At 33.8% G+C, this 19,434-nt stretch overlaps 2 protein-coding genes across 4 annotated transcripts in view; both read left to right on the forward strand.

The window, feature by feature from the left end:
• The first annotated feature begins 498 nt into the window (after positions 1-498).
• LOC127119966 (protein PIN-LIKES 7) lies at positions 499-8,145 on the forward strand. Of its 2 annotated transcripts, XM_051050347.1 has the most exons (12): positions 614-648; positions 1,298-1,411; positions 1,954-2,169; positions 2,322-2,401; positions 2,486-2,610; positions 2,838-2,959; positions 3,083-3,295; positions 7,054-7,173; positions 7,251-7,351; positions 7,444-7,496; positions 7,592-7,777; positions 7,865-8,145. In XM_051050347.1, the coding sequence occupies exons 3-12, from the start codon at positions 2,032-2,034 to the stop codon at positions 7,990-7,992; spliced, it is 1,266 nt and encodes a 421-aa protein (XP_050906304.1). In that variant the 5' UTR covers positions 614-648; positions 1,298-1,411; positions 1,954-2,031; the 3' UTR covers positions 7,993-8,145. The 2 variants fall into 2 exon arrangements, with proteins under 2 accessions (XP_050906306.1, XP_050906304.1); XM_051050349.1 differs by lacking the exon at positions 1,298-1,411 and having other exon boundaries at positions 499-648.
• LOC127119967 (protein PIN-LIKES 7) overlaps positions 501-19,434 on the forward strand; it is a 50,582-nt gene continuing 31,648 nt past the window's right edge. Inside the window, exon 1 of one of the 2 annotated variants that reach the window (XM_051050351.1) lies at positions 501-648. The gene's annotated coding sequence lies outside the window, so the exon portion shown is untranslated. Of the gene's footprint in view, positions 649-1,300; positions 1,412-19,434 lie in introns of those variants that run through there. The other variant, XM_051050350.1, reaches the window with a different exon arrangement.

Below are 19,434 nucleotides of genomic sequence, written 5' to 3' on the forward strand. Positions count from 1 at the left end.
AATAAATTTGATGGTATATTTTTGTTGGTTCACCGATGATGGATTTAATTGAATCCTCACTTAGACATAATCTAGAATATAATACATTTATAGTATATGCTTTTTCAATATATTAATTTATTTATATTTATATATTATTGGTTGTAATCTCTTAATTTAAGATTTGATTCTTGTTAATAATATTTATCTATATTTGTATATTAATATAAATAAATTATTTATATTTATAAATTTATGATCGATCCTCTCCAAGAGTAATAAATTCTATAACATAGGCTCTAAATTTTAGAAAACCCAATTTTTTATTAATATTAATAAATATAAATAAAATATTATAAACAAAATATCATAATAAAAACTTAATAAATCAAAAAATACTAAAAAAACATGTTTTTACTATAAAAAAATTATTTATATTTATATTAAATACAAAGGAAATAAATAGTAGTTTGATATTCATCCATTTGCGTGATTGACTAACTTGACTTGGTCAAAGTTGTAGGAAATACCCAAATTGCTTACTCCAACATGATCGGGGATATATATGTATCACTTTCTTTCATCTTTCTCTATACATATCCACCCTGACAAAGCCAGATTTTTAGGCAAAAAATTTTTCCTTTGTGGCTGAGAGCCTCAATTTCCCAGGTTAATTTCATACCTCAAACTCATTTCAACATTATGTGTATTATTTCTTTCATTTTGATTTAGTGGTCCTTTGTAATAATATGTAATGTAATGAATGTGATTTTGTTTCATCCTAGTTTTTTCTTTGTCAGTATCTATGTTAAATACTTATATGTTATAATCCCTTAAAGAAATTGACATGTTGTTTTATATATGCACCATGGAAGCCATACATATTTAGGAAACCTTATCAGTTTTTTAATGGCTCTTAGAAACCAGATGAGATAGATTGTATTATTACAACTTTATAGCTATAATTTTTATATAAACAATAGTATTATTCTATAGAGAGACGTGAAATTTCTGCTAAAGTATACTCTATAAGGATGAATTATAATTTTAATCCTCTAATTTGAATTATGTATGACTTTGGTACTTTTTAAATACTTTTGAGTGGTTTTAGTCTCTTAAATTCATTGAATTAGTTTAAACATTATTGGATAAAAGGTTCAGCTAATTTGAATCATAAGAGCACGTGTTAAATAATTTAACATAAAAACTTAGTATTAAAATAATAATTTTTTTTTAAAAAACATTACTCGACTAAAATGTATTATTTTATTCTACAAGTGTTACAAAGCGACAATGGAATAATAAACCTTGAATTTAGGGGGAGGTGGAATCTGGTGTGGGACATGATATTGATTGATGCATGTTTGTTTCATCACAACAAATATACAAGCTGTCTCTACTCCCTGGTCATGCTTATTGCAAACTTTTTATGGTACGCAATCAGACACATATCAACTTTTGAGTTCATGGTTTAAGTTTTAAAAGTTAATATCTAGATTTTAGATTTTAAATTTAGATTGGAAACCGAAATTGTAGATTTGGAATAGATAGGTATATCTCCTTCTTCTAGATTTGTGTAACGCTAAAAAAATTATCTTTTGAAAAAGACGTTTGTTGAGACAAATAAAATCAAGATCTGAGTCGTCGATTCCAGATCATATGACTAAGATAAATATATGTGAGATGCATATTTAAATTATTGATATACACTGAATCAATAATTTTAGATGATGTTATGCACCACCCTCTAAATATAAAGAAAATTTATCTATAATTATACTATATAATATTTGATTGATGAATTAAATGCATTCGTCACAGCATATGATTTGGTCCAAAAACAATGACACAAATGTCACATTGTCACCAAATTTATTGGAACGTGTGTGGGATTCACTCATTCGTCATTGACCCTACTTCATCACAGTAAATAATCACTGGTGGCTAATCATTCATCTTTCTCTTGTTCTGCAGAAATAAATTCAAGTTTTTCAGTTCAGATTCAGCACAGAACACAACAACTCTGTATACTATAGTTCAGCAAAAGCAAAAATGGGATTTCTAGAGCTTCTGGAAGCGGCTTCTATGCCAGTTATTCAAGTTCTGCTCATTAGTGCATTGGGAGCTCTTATGGCTACTCAATATTTCAATAATATTCTTTCATCAGATTTTAGAAAATCCTTAAACAAGGTAACATATTCAATAAATGCATCACATATGGATCTTCTTCTGCATTTACTGCACTAATTGATCTCGGTGCCATTGATTTAAGATTGATCCGAGAATTTCAATTACTGCTTCGAATCCAAAACAGTTTCAAATTTGATTTATCTGTTTTGCAGGTTGTATTCTTTATATTCACTCCTTCACTTGTGTTTTCAAGTTTTGCCAAGAGTGTTTCACTTCAAGACATGATATCAATGTACATATGCCTTTTGATCCTCATTAGTGTTTCTCTTCATTGGTTATGTTTATTTAATCATTTGTTAGTTACCAATTTATACAGGTGGTTTATGCCTGTTAATGTTGGACTCACATTCTTAATCGGAGGGATTCTAGGATGGATACTAGTAAAGTTACTAAAGCCTAATTTAAAAGTTGAAGGTCTTATTATTGCTGCATGTTCATCAGGTATATTTCTTTAACGTAGTAGGACTCTAATAGAGTTTGTAATTGAGTTGTTTTATCTTAAAGACCACGAAATTTCTTTAAAAGAGCGATCTAGCATACAATCATTATAATAATTTCTTTGATGACAAGAACATTTTTCAAACGATTTTAAGCTCCCGTCGTGATCGTATGTTATGAATTTTGTCTAAAGTTAAGTGATTTCATGAGTTATTTTCTAAATTAATCAGGAAACATGGGAAACCTACCTATTGTAATTATCCCAGCAATATGTAATGAGAAAGGAGGTCCATTTGGTGCACATGATGTTTGCCACAGTCATGCACTCTCATATGCATCTTTCTCTATGGCAGTAAGGTTTCATCCTATTCGCATTTAAATTAAATTTTGCATTGAAACAATTTGATTACATTAGGCGATATAGCATATAGTGTATGTATCTATCTTATTATATTGATGTTTTTTTCAATTGTAGCTTGGTGGGATATTCATATGGACTTTTACTTATCAAACTCTAAAAAGCTGTTCAATGAGATTTAAGGCACTTGAGGCCACTCAGATCATAAAAGCACCAAACAAAGATCTTGAAGGAAATGTAGATACTCCCCTTCTAACGGGAAAAGACAATGAAAGCACCGCGATAGAAGCGGCACCGTTGAGTTATATTCAAGATTCTGAAAGCCAAAATGTAAGATTTAATGAACAAGCTTATGGCTATATATTTTTTAATAGGCAAATTTTAGTATATTAGTTGTTATTATGTTAGTATTGTTTTCATTCGTCAGTTTGAATCCTATGTTGGAAATAAATCTTTTTTGTGTTTAGAGAAAGTGTGTGGGAATAGAGGCTTGAACAGAAATTTGATAGATAGGAGAATTATTTATGAAAGTGAGAACTTTGTATTTTTGCTTGATACAAAAGTCTAGAGTTACATCTCTATTTAAAATATTTTAAGGAGAACTCTAGACACACTAATTCTAGAAAGTTCTTAACTCTAGACATTCAAAGAGTATTCTAGAAGATATTACGATCCTAAGAAATATCTAGACACTCCAAATACTACAAGAACTTTCTAGAGACATTATCCAAAATAAACTAAGCTCAAAATAATTAAGCCCAAAAATTAAATAATAAGGTTAGGCCCAAATCAAGTTTAATATTTCAACATCCCCCCTTAAATTTGATTTGTGACTCCAAACATATTCCTTAGCTTCACGAAAGTTTCCAATTTAGTGGCTTGGTGAAAATGTTGACAGATTGATCTTGAGACAATACATACTTCAACTTCACCTTATACATCCATCTTATTCCGATCTCTTTATGTCCTCGTGGAAGTGTAGTAAGTTCCCATGTATCATTCTTCGTGGTTGACTTGATTTCTTCTTCCACGGCGTCTCTCCACTTTACGTTTTCAACTGCTTCTTGATAGCTTAAAAGCTCGCAATCACCCAAAAGACAAAAAAGGTTAATGTCGTTTCTGTTTTCGGTTACCTCATAAAGCTCTTCAATACTCCTTAGTCGTGGTGTCCTCTCACTTGAGCTTGTTTCATCCAACCTTGGTGTCAATGAGGTCGGTGGTGTAATATTTTCCTCTATCATTGGTTGTTCCATTTCGTCTTCTTCTTCAAAGTAAGGAAGAAAATCATACCTGTCTTCTTGAACACTCTAATCCCAACAATCTTCCTCTTCGAACTCCACGTCACGACTTATGACGATCTTTCCACTATTTGGATTATCGAGCTTGTACCCTTTGGAGCTTGAGTCATAACCGACGAATACATACTTTTCACTTTTATCATCGAGCTTTTTTCACCTTTCATCAGGAACGTGAGTATAGGCAATGCTTCCAAACACTTTGAGATGAGAGATCCCAGACTTCCTTCCACTTCATGCTTCTTGTGGTGTCTTCTCATGCACGCTTCTTGTTGGGGAACAGTTTGTCAGATAAACTGCACATGCCACTGCTTCGGCCCAAAACTCTCTCGGCATCTTCTTGCTCTTAAGCATGCTTCGCACCATGTTAAGTATGGTCCGATTCTTTCTCTCTGCTACTCCATTTTGTTGTGGTGATCTTGACACTATTAGTGGGCGGCGAATTTCATGGTCTTCACAATATTTTTGGAACTCATTTGAAATGAACTCTCCTCCTCGGTCAGATCTCATGGCCTTAATGGAAAGACCACTTTCTTTCTCCACAAGAGCTTTGAACTTCTTAAAGTTTTCAAACACTTATGACTTCTCCTTCAAGAAATAAACCCATGTTTTTCTAGAATAATCATCAATAAAGAGGAGAAAGTATTTACTCTTACCAAAAGAGTTTGGATTGATTGGTCCACAGACATCAGTGCGTATGAGCTCTAGCAGTTTTGTCGCTCTTGACGTTGATTCCTTTGGAAAGCTTTTCTGGAATTGCTTCCCAACTAGACATCCTTCGCATAGTTGGTCTGGGTGGTTTATACTAGGCAAGCCTCTCACCATTTTCTTCTTTGACAAACATTTTAGACTGTCGAAGTTGAGATGTCTGAATCATAGATGTCATAGCCACGAAGAGTCGGTATAGCAAGTCTTGAGACATTTTGCAACATCATTTTGAATGTTCAAGAGAAACATTATATTATTTGACATAGGCACCTTAGCAATCAAGTTATGTCTACAATCTCTTAAGAAAAGACTATGTTCTTTCAAGTAGATGTCATAGCCTTTCTCTAATAATTGTCCCAAGCTCAAAATATTATTCTTCATGTTAGGAACATAATAGACATTGGATATGAATTGATGACTCCCATTCTTTAAGCGTATAAGAATTTTACCTTTGCCTTTGACCGGTATCTTTGAGTCATCTCCAAATGAGACATTATCAGTTGTCGCTTCATTGATCTCTACGAACATGCTTCGATCGCCGCACATGTGATTGCTTGCGTCGGTGTCGAGGTACCATTTGTTTCTTTTTTCTTCAACTTGGTTTTGGCACGCGAGCAACAAAGTTTCTTCTTCTCCGCCTTTTTCTTCTACAAAGTTAGCTTTCACAACTTTCTTCGAGAATCTACACTCAGATGCATAGTGACCGACCTTGTTGCAGTTGAAGCACTTGATTTGTGATTTGTCACACCTCGACCATGAATTTCCTCTTCCACGACCTCTTGTTGCTTGTGGATTCCAACTTATTTCTCCATTGTTAGAGTAGTTGTTGTAACTGCCTCTTCCTTCTCCTTCATGTCCTCGTCCACACCCACGATCTTGGCCACGACCTCATCCTCTTTGACTCTTATAATTTGCTTCCTTTATGTTGAGTTGTAGTAGTTGCTCCTTAGCCTCCTTTTGTTTAATTTTTCTCTTTTGTTTTTCTTCGCCTGCTTGTAAGGAACCCATGAGTTGCTCAATAGTCATGGTCTTTAAATCCCTATTTTTTTTCAATGTTGGTAAAAATGAAGTCAAAACTTGGATTTAAAGTGCGGAGTATTTTCTCCATGACTTTCACCTCATCAACATCTTCATCATTTCTTTTAAGTTGATTGACTACGGCCAATACTCGAGAAAAATAATCAGAAATTGACTCGGACTCTTCCATAAATAAACGTTCAAAATCACCTCTAAGAGTTTGAAGACGAATCTTTTTCACCTGTTCCACTCCTTTGTTGCAAGTTTGAAGTTTGTCCCGTGCTTCTTTGGCCGTCGTTGCGTTGGAGATCTTCTCAAATGTATCTTCACCCACTGATTGATAAAAGAGGAAGAGAGCTTTCTTGTCTCTCTTTCTTGACTCCCTCAATGTCTCCTTTACACCTTGGCTTAGCGAGGCTTCATCTTACTCATTGAAGTTTTTCTCAACGATATCCCACACATCTTGAGCTCCTAGTAGCGTCTTCATCTTGATACTCCAATTATCATAGTTGTTCTTTGTGAGCATCGGCATTTGAAAAGGGAAACCTCCATTCGCCATTTTTTAGGACCTTGAAGCTCTGATACCACTTTGTTGGAAATAAACCCTTTTTGTGTTTAGAGAGAGTGTGTGGAAATAGAGGCTTGAATAGACACTTGATAGGTAGGAGAATTATTTATGGAAGAGAGAACTTTGTATTTTTGCTTGATACAAAAGTGTAGGATTACATCTCTATTTATAGTACTCTAAGGAGAATTCTAGACACACTAATTCTAGAGAGTTCTCAACTCTAGACATTCAAAGAGTATTCTAGAAGATATTACAATCCTAAGAAATATCTAGACACTCCAAATACTATAAGAATTTTCTAGAGACATTACCCAAAATAAACTAAGCTCAAAATAATTAAGCCCAAAAATTAAATAATAAGATTAGGCCCAAATCAAGTTTAATATTTCAACATCCTAGTCCTTTAACTTGTTTAATTGTTATTTCAGACGTTAATAAATTTAAAATATCCTAAATTAATATTAGATTGTTATGAAATGAATGTTAATCTGGATTTTCAGATTGTTCAACAAGATCAGTTTGTTGGATTGAAGAAGGAGAATCATTCATTTCTCGCTAGAACGATAGAAGTTCTACGCAATCTTGTAGTAGAGCTACTGTCACCACCAGCAATTGCTACCGTGAGTTTTTTTTTTCTCTCTTTCCTTCTTCCTCTTTTATACTTTGTTACATTAAATCTTCCATATTCAATTATCAGTTTTTCGGTTTCCTCTTTGGCGCGGTGGCATGGTTAAGAAACCTAATAATTGGAGTCAATGCTCCATTGAGTGTAATCCAAAGCACACTTGTATTACTTGGGTAAGTGCCATAATTTAGAAATCAATTAGTCCTAAAAAATTTCTACTTATTTTCTAAGCATGCAATTATTTGTTGAAACTAATACTTTGCAGGAATGGAGCAATTCCTTGCATCACACTTTTACTTGGTGCTAACCTCACTCAAGGTATCAGAAAAAATCAAACTAGCTGATAGCAGAACTTTACCAATTCAGTATCCAAAAAATGGTTTTGTTTTGTTAACTTTGTGTTGAAATTGCAGGCTTCAAATCGTCAAGTGTAAAACCATTGACACTGATCAGCATCATCGTAACTCGGCTTTTTGTGCTACCTCTTATCGGATTGTTTATTGTTAAAGCCGCGGCAGATTTTGGCCTTCTCCCGGTGGATCCTTTGTTTCAGTACAGTCTAGTGATGCAATATGCAATGCCACCAGCAATGAATATTAGTAAGTAATTAGATTCATTCATGCATATATGATTATATAATTGGTCCTGAATTCTAACTTAAAAATTGAATGAAAAATGTAATGCAGGTACTATGGCGCAACTGTTTGATGTAGGAAATGAAGAGTGTTCTGTTATTATGTTATGGACATATGGTGCTGCAGCCATAGCACTTACTGCTTGGTCAACATTCCTCTTGTGGCTATTTTCTAATTAATGTGCATTGGTTACCCAGTTTTTGGACTTTGCGGCCTTCATGATGGTCGCAAAGGGAAAAAGATCTCGGATACAATCATTTTTTAAGAGATCTAAAATTAGATATAATTACTTTTAATATATTTTATGAGTAATTTTACCTTTATTTATTTAATTATTCTTAACAAAGTAATATCTAGAACTTTCTTTAGCTTATTTTGTGCACTTTAAATAAAAAAAAATAAAAAATTATATATAATTAAGCTCAATTCTAATGACTATAGACTCTTAACATTTACTCTTTAACATTGTTAGATTCCTAAAATTTAGGTGATAAATACATGTGCTCCATGCCTTTAATATCCATCAACACATTGTTTTCCTTTTTCTTGTCAAACATATACAAGCCTTGTCCTCCATATACCATTTATTTAATAATTTTTGAAGACTTAAATGATTGTTGTTCATTCTTGCAACAAATAATACATTTACTTTTAGGCGCAATCCTCCATCCCTTCCACTTACTATTTCTCTAATAATTTCTCAAGACTCCGAAGATTGTTCTTAATTCTTCCGAAGATTGTTCTTAATTCTTAGAACAAATAATGCATATGTAATGATACGATTCTTTCCATTTTTTCCCTCAATCAATACCTTTCGTACTTCATCACCATTAAGAATTATGTCATCAACAAACTTGATTGTTTCATTTGAAAAACCAAAATTTCTCAATGTCATATGAATAGATTACCCATAATCCAAAAACTAGTTGATATATTTCTTAAATTCTTTTTTGGTGGTCAAGATGAATAAGATTTGATAAGAATTATTTTGTTGTGCAAGTTAATATAAATAGTTTAATATGGCTACTTGAATTTATAGGGGTGTGATTAGGGGTGACAAACTTAGAGTTGAAAAACGGATATGGATTAAGGTTTTAGGCATGCATCCTATAATATGTATGTCTTATTTTGTCCATTGTTTTCGGGGTTTTGTGAGTGCGTATATTAACATAAAATTTTGTAAATTTTAAGCTATAAAGAAGGAATGCCCCCAGGTCCGTCTCACCATCGATTTTTTGCACGGACGGTCAAGATTTTAAACCCGCACCTTTAACTATGTCAGTTTCACCCTATTTTTTGTGGGCATGCCTAAACGGGGCGGGAAAACCTATTCGCCACCCCTATAAAAACATACATGTTTATCCTGTTTAGATATGTCACAGACTTTTGCGAGGCAAGCATAGTTGAAAGTTCGGACCTAAAACTTTGACTCGTGGGCGTTGCACTTTCTAAGCCTAAAAATTGTACAACTTTATGTTAATGTTAGTTCCCACAAAAGCCTGCAAAAATTAGGACGATCATATTAGAGGGTGCAGGTCTAAAACCTTAGTCTGTCCCGAAAAAAAATGGAACATAACATATGCCTCAATAAACTATCGAATTATTAATGTAACTACCTTTTTAGTAATGTACCTTAAACAACCTTATGTAGCTATTTAGTAATGCATGCATCACAAAATAAAAAAAAATAAAAAAAAAAAACAAAAAAAAAACTTATCAAATGTGAGTAATGGAAAGACATGAATTGAATGGACTTGAGAAGTAATTGACAAAACTCTTTGATTAGGCGCAATGCAGTAGAAATTTTGAGCAGGTTGAAAATTGTGGATTTTGGGGGTTCTCACACACACCTTTTGCTTTGGCATCAAGAAAAAACTTCTGAAAATGAGGAAGAAGAAAATTCTGATGCATATTTGACTTAAAACCTATTTAGAGGTATATTCCTGTATTTTTTACGGGGATGCATCTATGTCCTGATTTTTGCCAAAATGAGAATGTGACTCACTTACGAATGAATGTGGTATATATAGGATACATTCGGAAATATATCTTCATACTATAGGAACTTTTTTTACAAGGGTGCATTAGCGTCACTAAAGGTACAATAAACAATCCCCAACAAAAATGAGAAGATATGCCATAAACTCTTCTTCGTCCGAGGTTTTATCCTGCCACCCCCTACTTATAGATGACACCCTACTGTAGTGGTTGTTTACCTTAATAGCCTTTGCGAATCTTATGATTTTTAGAAAAAATTTATGTTATTGGATTTTTGAATTTTTTTTAAAGTTTTATTAAATTTTGGGGAGATTAATTGAGTTTTTACCGGATTTTTTGGGACTTGTATGAGTATTTACCGGATTTTTTAAAAATAGGTGTAAAAAACATACTTTTACACTAAATTTTAAATAAATAGGTGTGAAATCATATAATTTTCTAGAAAACTATAATTTTATACCAAATTTATGAAAAATATGGTATAAAATCATACCATATTTTTTAAATATAAGGTATAAAATCATAATTTTTTTGGAAAAAAAAAGAATTTTTATTGGGGTTTTCAAATATGTTGGAAAACTATCGTCCATATCGAGATTTCTTGAAAAATCCGATAGTGTTAAAAAAATTGCTTATAAAAAATGAACTATCGAACTTTTTCTTAAATTCGGAAAATTATCAAAGATATCAGATTTATCAAAATATCGGGTATGTTAAATTCGTTTTTTTTAATTCGATAAAAATGCATACCATATTTTTTGAATACACTATCGAATTTTTTAATTTTTACCAAAAATTTTACTTATTCTATCGGATTTTTCATTCGGACATTTTGATAAAATTTTGACCAGAACAATATATGTATTATGGAAATATGTAGAGTACCGAGTGTAATTATGGAGTGGCAGGATAAAAGCCTCTATCAGTCCTAATCCATAATCATATGATGCCTTATGGATCTAATTTGAGTCATTCAACTTACATTCCAAGTCCAAGAATATTTAACTTGTCACCCTCACACTTGTACTTGACCTCCCCATAATTTTATAATTGCCCCTGCCAAAATTTTGAAACATATTTGCGTACAAAATTTTTGATAGAGAATTCAAAAATTTCTGGTACCACCTAAAATTCCGGTAGTGTATTCAGAATTTTTGGTACACTAGAATTTCTAAAATTTACGGAGTTTACAATTTTATCGAAAATGTTTAAAGTGCCATATTTTTACCGAAAATTTCAACCAAAGTGAAGTTTCAGGTAGTTAATTCTATAAAATTTTAAATGATCAGGATTTTGCCGACAGTTTTTGACGGATGTGATTGCCCTGGCCATTTTGTGTGGTCCGAAATGAATGCAAAGTTGTATAAATAGGGGTCACTTGTCGTTTGAGAAAAACATCTCAAAATGCCTCATCCTCAATTTTTGATTAAGGTAGAAGTGTACTTCAACGGAGCATCATCTTTCGTAGAGTTTTGGCTTCCAGATGGCACTACATCTCTCACTGCCTTGACATCCAAGTTGAATAAATATTTTCCTGATACTGATAATAGAAAGGTGATAAAGATCAAATTTTATGAAGATTTGATTGATACTAATGGAAGGATGAAATACATGTTGGAGAATGGCCATCCAAGGCGCAGCGGAATTTAAAAATTTCTCCATTTAGTGATCCTTACGAATGGGCATCATCAGTGATAGAATCGTTACCTCTTGTGGCGATTCAAACCTTTGGTGCAGATCTCTGATAATGATCAAAACCTTTGAGACAGATCCACGGGGCGATCACGAACGTTGAACGATGACAACGTCTCTACTCAGTCCACACGAACGGATTCCTTCAATCGCAGTGCTAGCTGTTATGAATGAAGGCTTTGAGTGAGAGAAAGAGGGAAACAAAATTCCAAGTCTCTACTTGAATTTCTGTCTGAGTGGATTGGAGTGACAATGCTTCTACCCAAGGGGTTCTATTTATAGAACCACTTGTGTGGGCTTCAAGCTAAAAAGCCCACTTAAGTGTATTTTGGCACATATCTTATACTATGCCCAATATCACTTAAGTATTTGGTACCTTACCATATTTCGTCTCCCACTTAAGTGCACCGTACCTTACGGTGTTCCTTAGTTACTCTATCTCTCATCAATCCGTCCTTTGTCTGTGACCCTATAGGTTTTCGCGGCGTTGACAATTATATTAAATCACACATTTAACATAATAAACAGTAAGCGGTATCTAGCAACACATCACTGCTACCCAAGTCACGAAAATGTCATGTGATCTGACAAAACCTCCTGTGATAATAATTATGTGTATAATTACCCCTTTGCCCTTATGTCTATATTGAACACAAGGTATAGACTGTGTCACCCTTGTCCAGTTCAATATTGGGCCCATAGACATTTATCCTGTTACGCAGGATTGGCAAATTCCATCTAGGACACTCATGTCCCTCAGCATGCTTCGTGGAGTACCCATCAACTGTCTTTATGGTTATCCAGTTACGGACAACGTTGGATCAGCAACAAAGCACTTGACTCTACATCTAGGATCCATAGTGGTTTCAGGTCGAAGAGTGGTATACACTATTATCACCATGAGAATAACTTATGACACTTTGCATAACTTTCTATATAGTATTCTCATAGCGGGTCAATCCGGTATAAATATTACTCCTAATATTCATACCTATGTTTAAGACTTGATAACTCTTTATCCATGATCCATGAGATGTGATCATCAGTCTACAAACATAATAGTCTTAATGCTTTAATGTTATCCCACTTCACACTAAAGCTCGACTACGGATACTTTAAGAATAGTGTCCTTATGTTTAATGTGTTCTCATGATTAAGTCACACTTAATACATTAAACGGACTATTGTCGCGGTGAGAATCGGATATCAAGCTATTGTATTAACTTGAATCACAAAACATTAAATGTTCACCACCGAACTTTAATTTATCCAAGGGAAAGGGAAAAAGGTCGAATAAAACCCTAATTGTGCAATGTAAAAACAATGCGAAGAGATCTAAAGTTCGGGGGTTGGTTATACTAAGGGAAGGTGTTAGCATCCTTAATATCTATAGTATCCTATAGGAACCTTTTGAAAGTATTTGTGTTATGTTATTATTTGGAAATGTTTTGTTGGGAAGGACCTAAAGGTTTTATTAAGTTTGCTCGCCAAAACTTCGCGGTCATGTGCCTACGTATCCTTATAAGGATGGAATCAGAGCAACCGTAGTTCACCTAACTAAGGGCGAAGGAACACTTGGTAGTGATCAAGGTTCCAAGGGGGAAGTAAGTGTTCATAACAAACATACTTACAAGAGTTACCAAGTAACTCTTACTTGAGTCTAAGTTTAAAGTGAGAATGACTCTAACAAGGTCAAAGGGAAACTAGGGATTGCTAAACTACCTATGACATTAAGTCAAAAAGAGGTCTTTCCCTTGGATTTAGGCAAAAAGATAAACAAAATATAAGCAAAATGAAGAAGCTGTTCATACATGACATCAACAAATATAAGCACATGATAAAGAAGATGTTCAAGCATGACATCAACAAGGATAATCAAATGGCAAATAAGATGTTCAAGCATGACATCAACAATGACAAACAAGGATGAAGAAGATGTTCAAACATGACATCCACAAAGATAATCAAATGAAGGAGATGTTCATACATGACATCAACAAATATAAACAAAGATGAAGAAGATGTTCAAACATGACATCCACAAAGATAATCAAATGAAGGAGATGTTCATACATGACATCAACAAATATAAACAAAGATGAAGAAGATGTTCAAACATGACATCCACAAAGATAATCAAATGAAGGAGATGTTCATACATGACATCAACAAATATAAACAAAGATGAAGAAGATGTTCAAACATGACATCCACAAAGATAATCAAATGAAGGAGATGTTCATACATGACACCAACAAATATAAGCACATGATAAAGAAGATGTTCAAGCATGACATCAACAAAGATATGAAAGCATGATCATAATAATATCAAGCATGGTATGTATACACATATGTACAACATGTGAACATGAACAAGGGTATAACAACATCAATCAAAGATGTATCAAGTTACACGAATATGAATGACATGGATATATCATCATGAAGAAACAAATATGAATGACATAACAATTCATGAACATGTATATGGATGTCATAGTAAGTATGAATGAACATGTGTATGCATGAAGTAAAACATGGTTTAGACATAACATCAACTTGATCATGAAAACAATTTAAGTTACATGCATGTTAAGGTTCAATATGATCACAAACAAAGGTTCAACATCATACAAAAAGTTTGAACATGTAAGCATATAAGTCATACAAAGACATGTTAATACAAGTTTAAAGCATTCGTAAACACATAAACAAACACAAACACAATGGCATAAATGCACACAAAGATTCAACAAGACATGAAAGAATGACATGTGAATCATGGATCAATGGCAAAATAAACACACAAAAGCTCATGGTATAGCAACAAAGTTCAAAGCACAAAAACATGTAAACATACATTAAAGTAAGTCAAAATAGGTCAAAATCAATAGGCATATATTAACAACACCAAACAAAGTTCATATATGATTCAAAACATTCATACAAGTCATGGTGATCAAGAAAAATTAAAGTATCAACCAAAGAAAGTCATTTGAAACCCTAAAACAATCCTAAAAAGGGTGTCAACTTTAGACAAGTATAAGTGTGTGAAAAATAAATAAATTCTGGAATTTCTTTTCACCATCATAAAATAGACAAAATTATGAACACATAGCAAAAAGAGTGGCTTAAAAAGGCTTAGGGATCATCAAGTTATGAGTCTTTGAAGTTATGAAAAATAACAAAAATAAATAGGCAAAAAAAAAACAATGAATAAAAATGGGTCTGGGGTAAGCAAGATTTGAACCCCAGACCTCTTACACACACAAAGCCTTAACACACACACTCTAACCGCTGGGGCGGCGATACATCCATTAACTTATTTACAAACATAAATATATATAATAAAACGATTCCAGAAACTGGAAAATGACACCAAACATCATCTTCTTCCTCATGTTCTTGCATGTTTCTTTTATTATTATTTTCACAACTTCAAACAGTCATAACTCTCTCAATTTTCCATGAAATTAAAAACCGTAAGAACCTAAATTGCTCTATTTTTCGCAAGGAATTTAATGGTACCATTATCTCATCCTAAAAATCAATGTATAAAGCGTGCCAAGGCAAAAACCAGAACTGAACTTTTAATTTTCAAACAAAAAAATCTCAATGCATGAGCATGGTATAATGCATACAGTAGCAAACAGACAATAAATACACTATGTACTACATCTTAACTTCAATAAATATTCAAGAATGATGCATGAACAAGAGTTTCAAGTGTAAGTGCACTTACCTATTGGAGAAAGTCCAATGCTTCTTCTTAGCTATTACAGAGATAAAAGAGAGATTCCACCAGCCTTGTTGGTCCTTGAGGATAGTGTTTGAACAATGAGAATGGCCAGAAACAACTTGTATTATCTCACACAAATGTTCTTGCAAAGTGAAGGAGTGAAATGGTGAATGATAAAGTAGATGTTACAGAACTTATTCAAGTGATTAAACAAGTTCTAAATGATGTCTAGAGATGATTTGTGGTGTTTGTTTGGAAGATACATGTGGAGAATAAGTTTGGCTAGAGAACTTGCAAAAATAGTGTGTTTTTGCAAATTCTAATGGAATGGGGGTTGATGAAGTGTTAAGGGGTTCTTGTTGTGTCCTTTGAGGCTTAAGAGATCCCTCTATTTATAGGAAAAGAGTGAGGATTGGAACTGATTAGAAACAAAAGTTGTGAAGTTATGGTTTTGGTTGAGAATGAAAGTGAAGTTTGCATGAATAGTTGGATTTCAAGGAGTTTGTCATATCTCCCTAGCCTCTATAAGATTGCTTCTGATCTCTTAAGATTATTTGTGATCTTTAGGGACAAGTTTCAAGGGTGAAAGATTGAGTTGTTGGCATAAAGCTTGCTTTATCAAAGTAGTAAAGTGGCCTTTTGCAAATTCACCCATAAATGGTATAATGCAATGGACAAAACCTCAACTCCTTGTGCAATGCCCTTAGGATTCATATAAACATCTGATTATGGAGAGATTTATACACAAGAGGACCTGCAATCAAGAGATCTTCACATTTGAAATGGTTTTCCTCCAAAATTCAGCATGAACATGACTTGAAATTCAAGTTTGGAACCCCAACTTCCCATTTTCGAAACTCACAGCTCATGCATGGGAAAAAAATGTACTTGTACTTTTTAAAAAGCCCCAAACATGCTCTACAACTTTCATGTTTTGAGTTTTTTCTGAATCAAAGTGGATCATGATGAAAACTGGCTGTAAAGTTTATCACTTTTTAGGGATCAATGCTGTCTTGAAAATTTTCTAAGTGTTTCAACTTGAGACACCAACTTTATATCCTCATAACTCAAAATCCATGCACTTTTATGGAATCAACCCTCTAGGACAAAGTTGAAGTATGAAACAAGAGCTTTCATTTGAGATTTGTAGCAAATAAAATGGCTGCTCGGATTGGAAGTTATGGTATGAGAAAGTAGTGCACTTGAACATGAAATTTGGGTACTTAGTGAAATTTTCAATGTTTTCAAGATTGCCCTTTTTGCAAGTAACCTCATTTATCTTGATTTTTCTTGATCAAATTCATCAATTAAGCATATAATTATGAAATTTAACTTGAGAAGTTCATATTTGATCATAAATCTCAAAAGTCAAAGGTTTGACTTTGTAATGCATTAATTGTGTATCAGATGAATTTCAATTCTTGATCTTCAATGAATTCAAACTCTTGAGCAAATTGAACATCATGGATGGGACCTAAGATGTACTTTAGTGTGTTGAGTGATTTCTCAAGGCTTGAGATCATGTCTTGATCAAAATTCTCAGATGAAATTGAATGTTGTTGAGAAATCCTAATTAGTGAACCAGATGAAAGTGAAGCTTGATGCACTTCTGATTAGGACATAATACCCTTATTTGTTGATGGAGAGAGATCTCTTGAGTGTATGAAAACTTGATTTATTGATGACCAATCCAAAACTTTGAATGGTCAATCCTTTAAGCTCTTTGAGGGAAACCCTAATTCACATATGAAACAAACCAGACATATCTTGATCTTGAGGTTAGCTATGCATGAATGATGGCTATGATGAAAATGATTATGAAATTTAGGGGTAAAATTTGGGGTGTGACAGTTGCCCCTATTTAAATAACTTTTCCAGATGGCATGAGTGATGATAATACTCATGAAATCGGTGTGAAAGGTATTTAAATATAGAAATAACCGGAAATTTTGCCCTTAGATGCAATGGCATGATATGCTATGGACAAACAAACTCTCTTTTTGGTACATATTTTTTTTGATCTGCTGGGGATATGATGCAAAAATGCAATGAATTCTAGCATGGTGATTTATGATGAATGATGAATATGATATGTAAGAAATGATGGAGATAGAGTATAATGTCAGTGACCATGAGCAACGACTCACTGGGGATAACATGTATTGGGAAAAAACAAAATGGGGAATATTCAAAGCAGTTGATCACCAGATTCAGGCATGACCGGATGACACTGAGAATAACAAGAAATAAACAAACTGGAAAGAAGTGATTGATCACCAGGTTCAGGCATGACCGGATGACACTAAAAATAGCGAGCTGGAAGTATTCAAAGTGATTGATCAACAGGTTCAAGCATGACCGATTGACACTAAAAATAACAAACTGGAAGTATTCAAAGTGATTGATCAACAGGTTCAAGCATGACCGGTTGACACTTCGAAATATCCTCATTGGAGTTTTCAAACAAGATAAAACATCCAATCCTCTGGAAATTCCCTATAATGAAGAGTTCAAACATGACCTTCGGGAACCATCAGGAAGAATACAGGGTAATTAAACTCTTCTGTATATGCCAAATCAGATTGGATTTTATACCGCAAGCAAAGGTAACACGACCATCTTCTAGCGGATTTAATGCCAGCAACAACTGGACTTTAACAATGATGTCAATAATAATTAGACTTTCAAAGTAGAATGCCAGTAACAACTAGACTTCAAGGGGAATATTGGGGTTAACCAATTTGACTTTCACAGGGGACACCAACAACTTACTAGAAATAAAACATTGGTCATGTTCAAACTTCAAGGTACCAACAACAATTGGATTTTCAACTAGAGTGCTAATGATAGCTGGACTTTTGGAGTTTGAAGAACGACAACTAAGAACAAGGATTTAGATTAAATGTCAAATGCACATGATTGAGCATGATGTGAATGATCATGATATGAAAATGCTGACTCTGGAGAGACAAAGAGTTTTGTGGAGATTTAATGGGGAATACATCCTCAACACCAGTAGCTTAAATAAGTATCACAAGATGGACACTAGGGAGATCCTCAAACCTGAGAGTTGCACACAAACGAAGGATTTATCCAAGAGTGCTTGTCAGTTTAGACTTCAATGGGGATTTCTATATTGACAGTGTAAAAATGCTTCTGCAACCTTGAGACTTATTGGGGAGACAAAACATTTCCCTTTCAATGTTTCCATATGTCAAAGAAAAATTATGTTTTTCAAAGTTTTTTTTCAAAACATTTTCTTTTCAAAACCTTTTCATTTTCAAAAGTCATTATTAACAAACAAATAACGTTTTGCATAGCAAGGAAAGGTAAGAGAAGTACAAATGACAAAATTGAAAGGAAAAGTCTGTTTTTTTTTTTTATTCAAGAATGGTAGCTTGCAAATGGCAAAAGCTCCATGGAGTATTACATTTCGAAGATGGCAATAGGGAAAGGTTTACATTGAATCCAATAACCACTACTATCCCTAATGACTAAGATTTTCCCAAAACTTTGCTTCTGACGAGAGCAACTGGATTGATCTTTGACTTTGATTCTTTAGTAATGGTAAACAATCTGATACAGTCAAATGCCTTTTGTCCCTAATTTTTGCCTGGACCGCCCTTTCGGGTTTTCAGTCCACCGGGACGCTCTTTTTTGCCTAAGCCGCCCTTTCGGGTTTTCAACTTAGCGAGCTTTCATTTTTTTTTATTTTTACCCCTAACTTTTGCCTGGATCTCCTTTGTAGGTTATGATCCACCGGGATACCCTTTTTTTTTTTTTTTTTGCCTTAGTCGCCTTTTTAGGTTTTCGACTTAGCGGGTTTTATTTAGGCATAATATTTTTTGACCGCATCAGAGTTCACAGGGTGTGCAAGCTCTTCACCATCCATAGTTGTGAGAATCAAGGAACCTCCGGAGAATGCTTTCTTCACAACATATGGGCCTTCATAGTTGGGACTCCACTTTCCACGCATATCCTTGTGTACTGGCAAGATCTTCTTGAGTACGAGATCTCCTTCTTTGAATTCACGAAGACGGACTTTTTTGTCAAACGCCCTCTTGATCCTCTTTTGGTACAACTGGCCATGGCACATAGCAGTCATTCTCTTCTCATCAATGAGGTTCAATTGGTCATATCTATTCTGGATCCATTCAGCTTCCTCTAGCTTGGTCTCCATCAAGACTCTC

This window comes from Lathyrus oleraceus, chromosome 2 (assembly GCF_024323335.1).
Source record: "Lathyrus oleraceus cultivar Zhongwan6 chromosome 2, CAAS_Psat_ZW6_1.0, whole genome shotgun sequence".
Classification (NCBI taxonomy): Eukaryota; Viridiplantae; Streptophyta; class Magnoliopsida; order Fabales; family Fabaceae; genus Lathyrus; species Lathyrus oleraceus.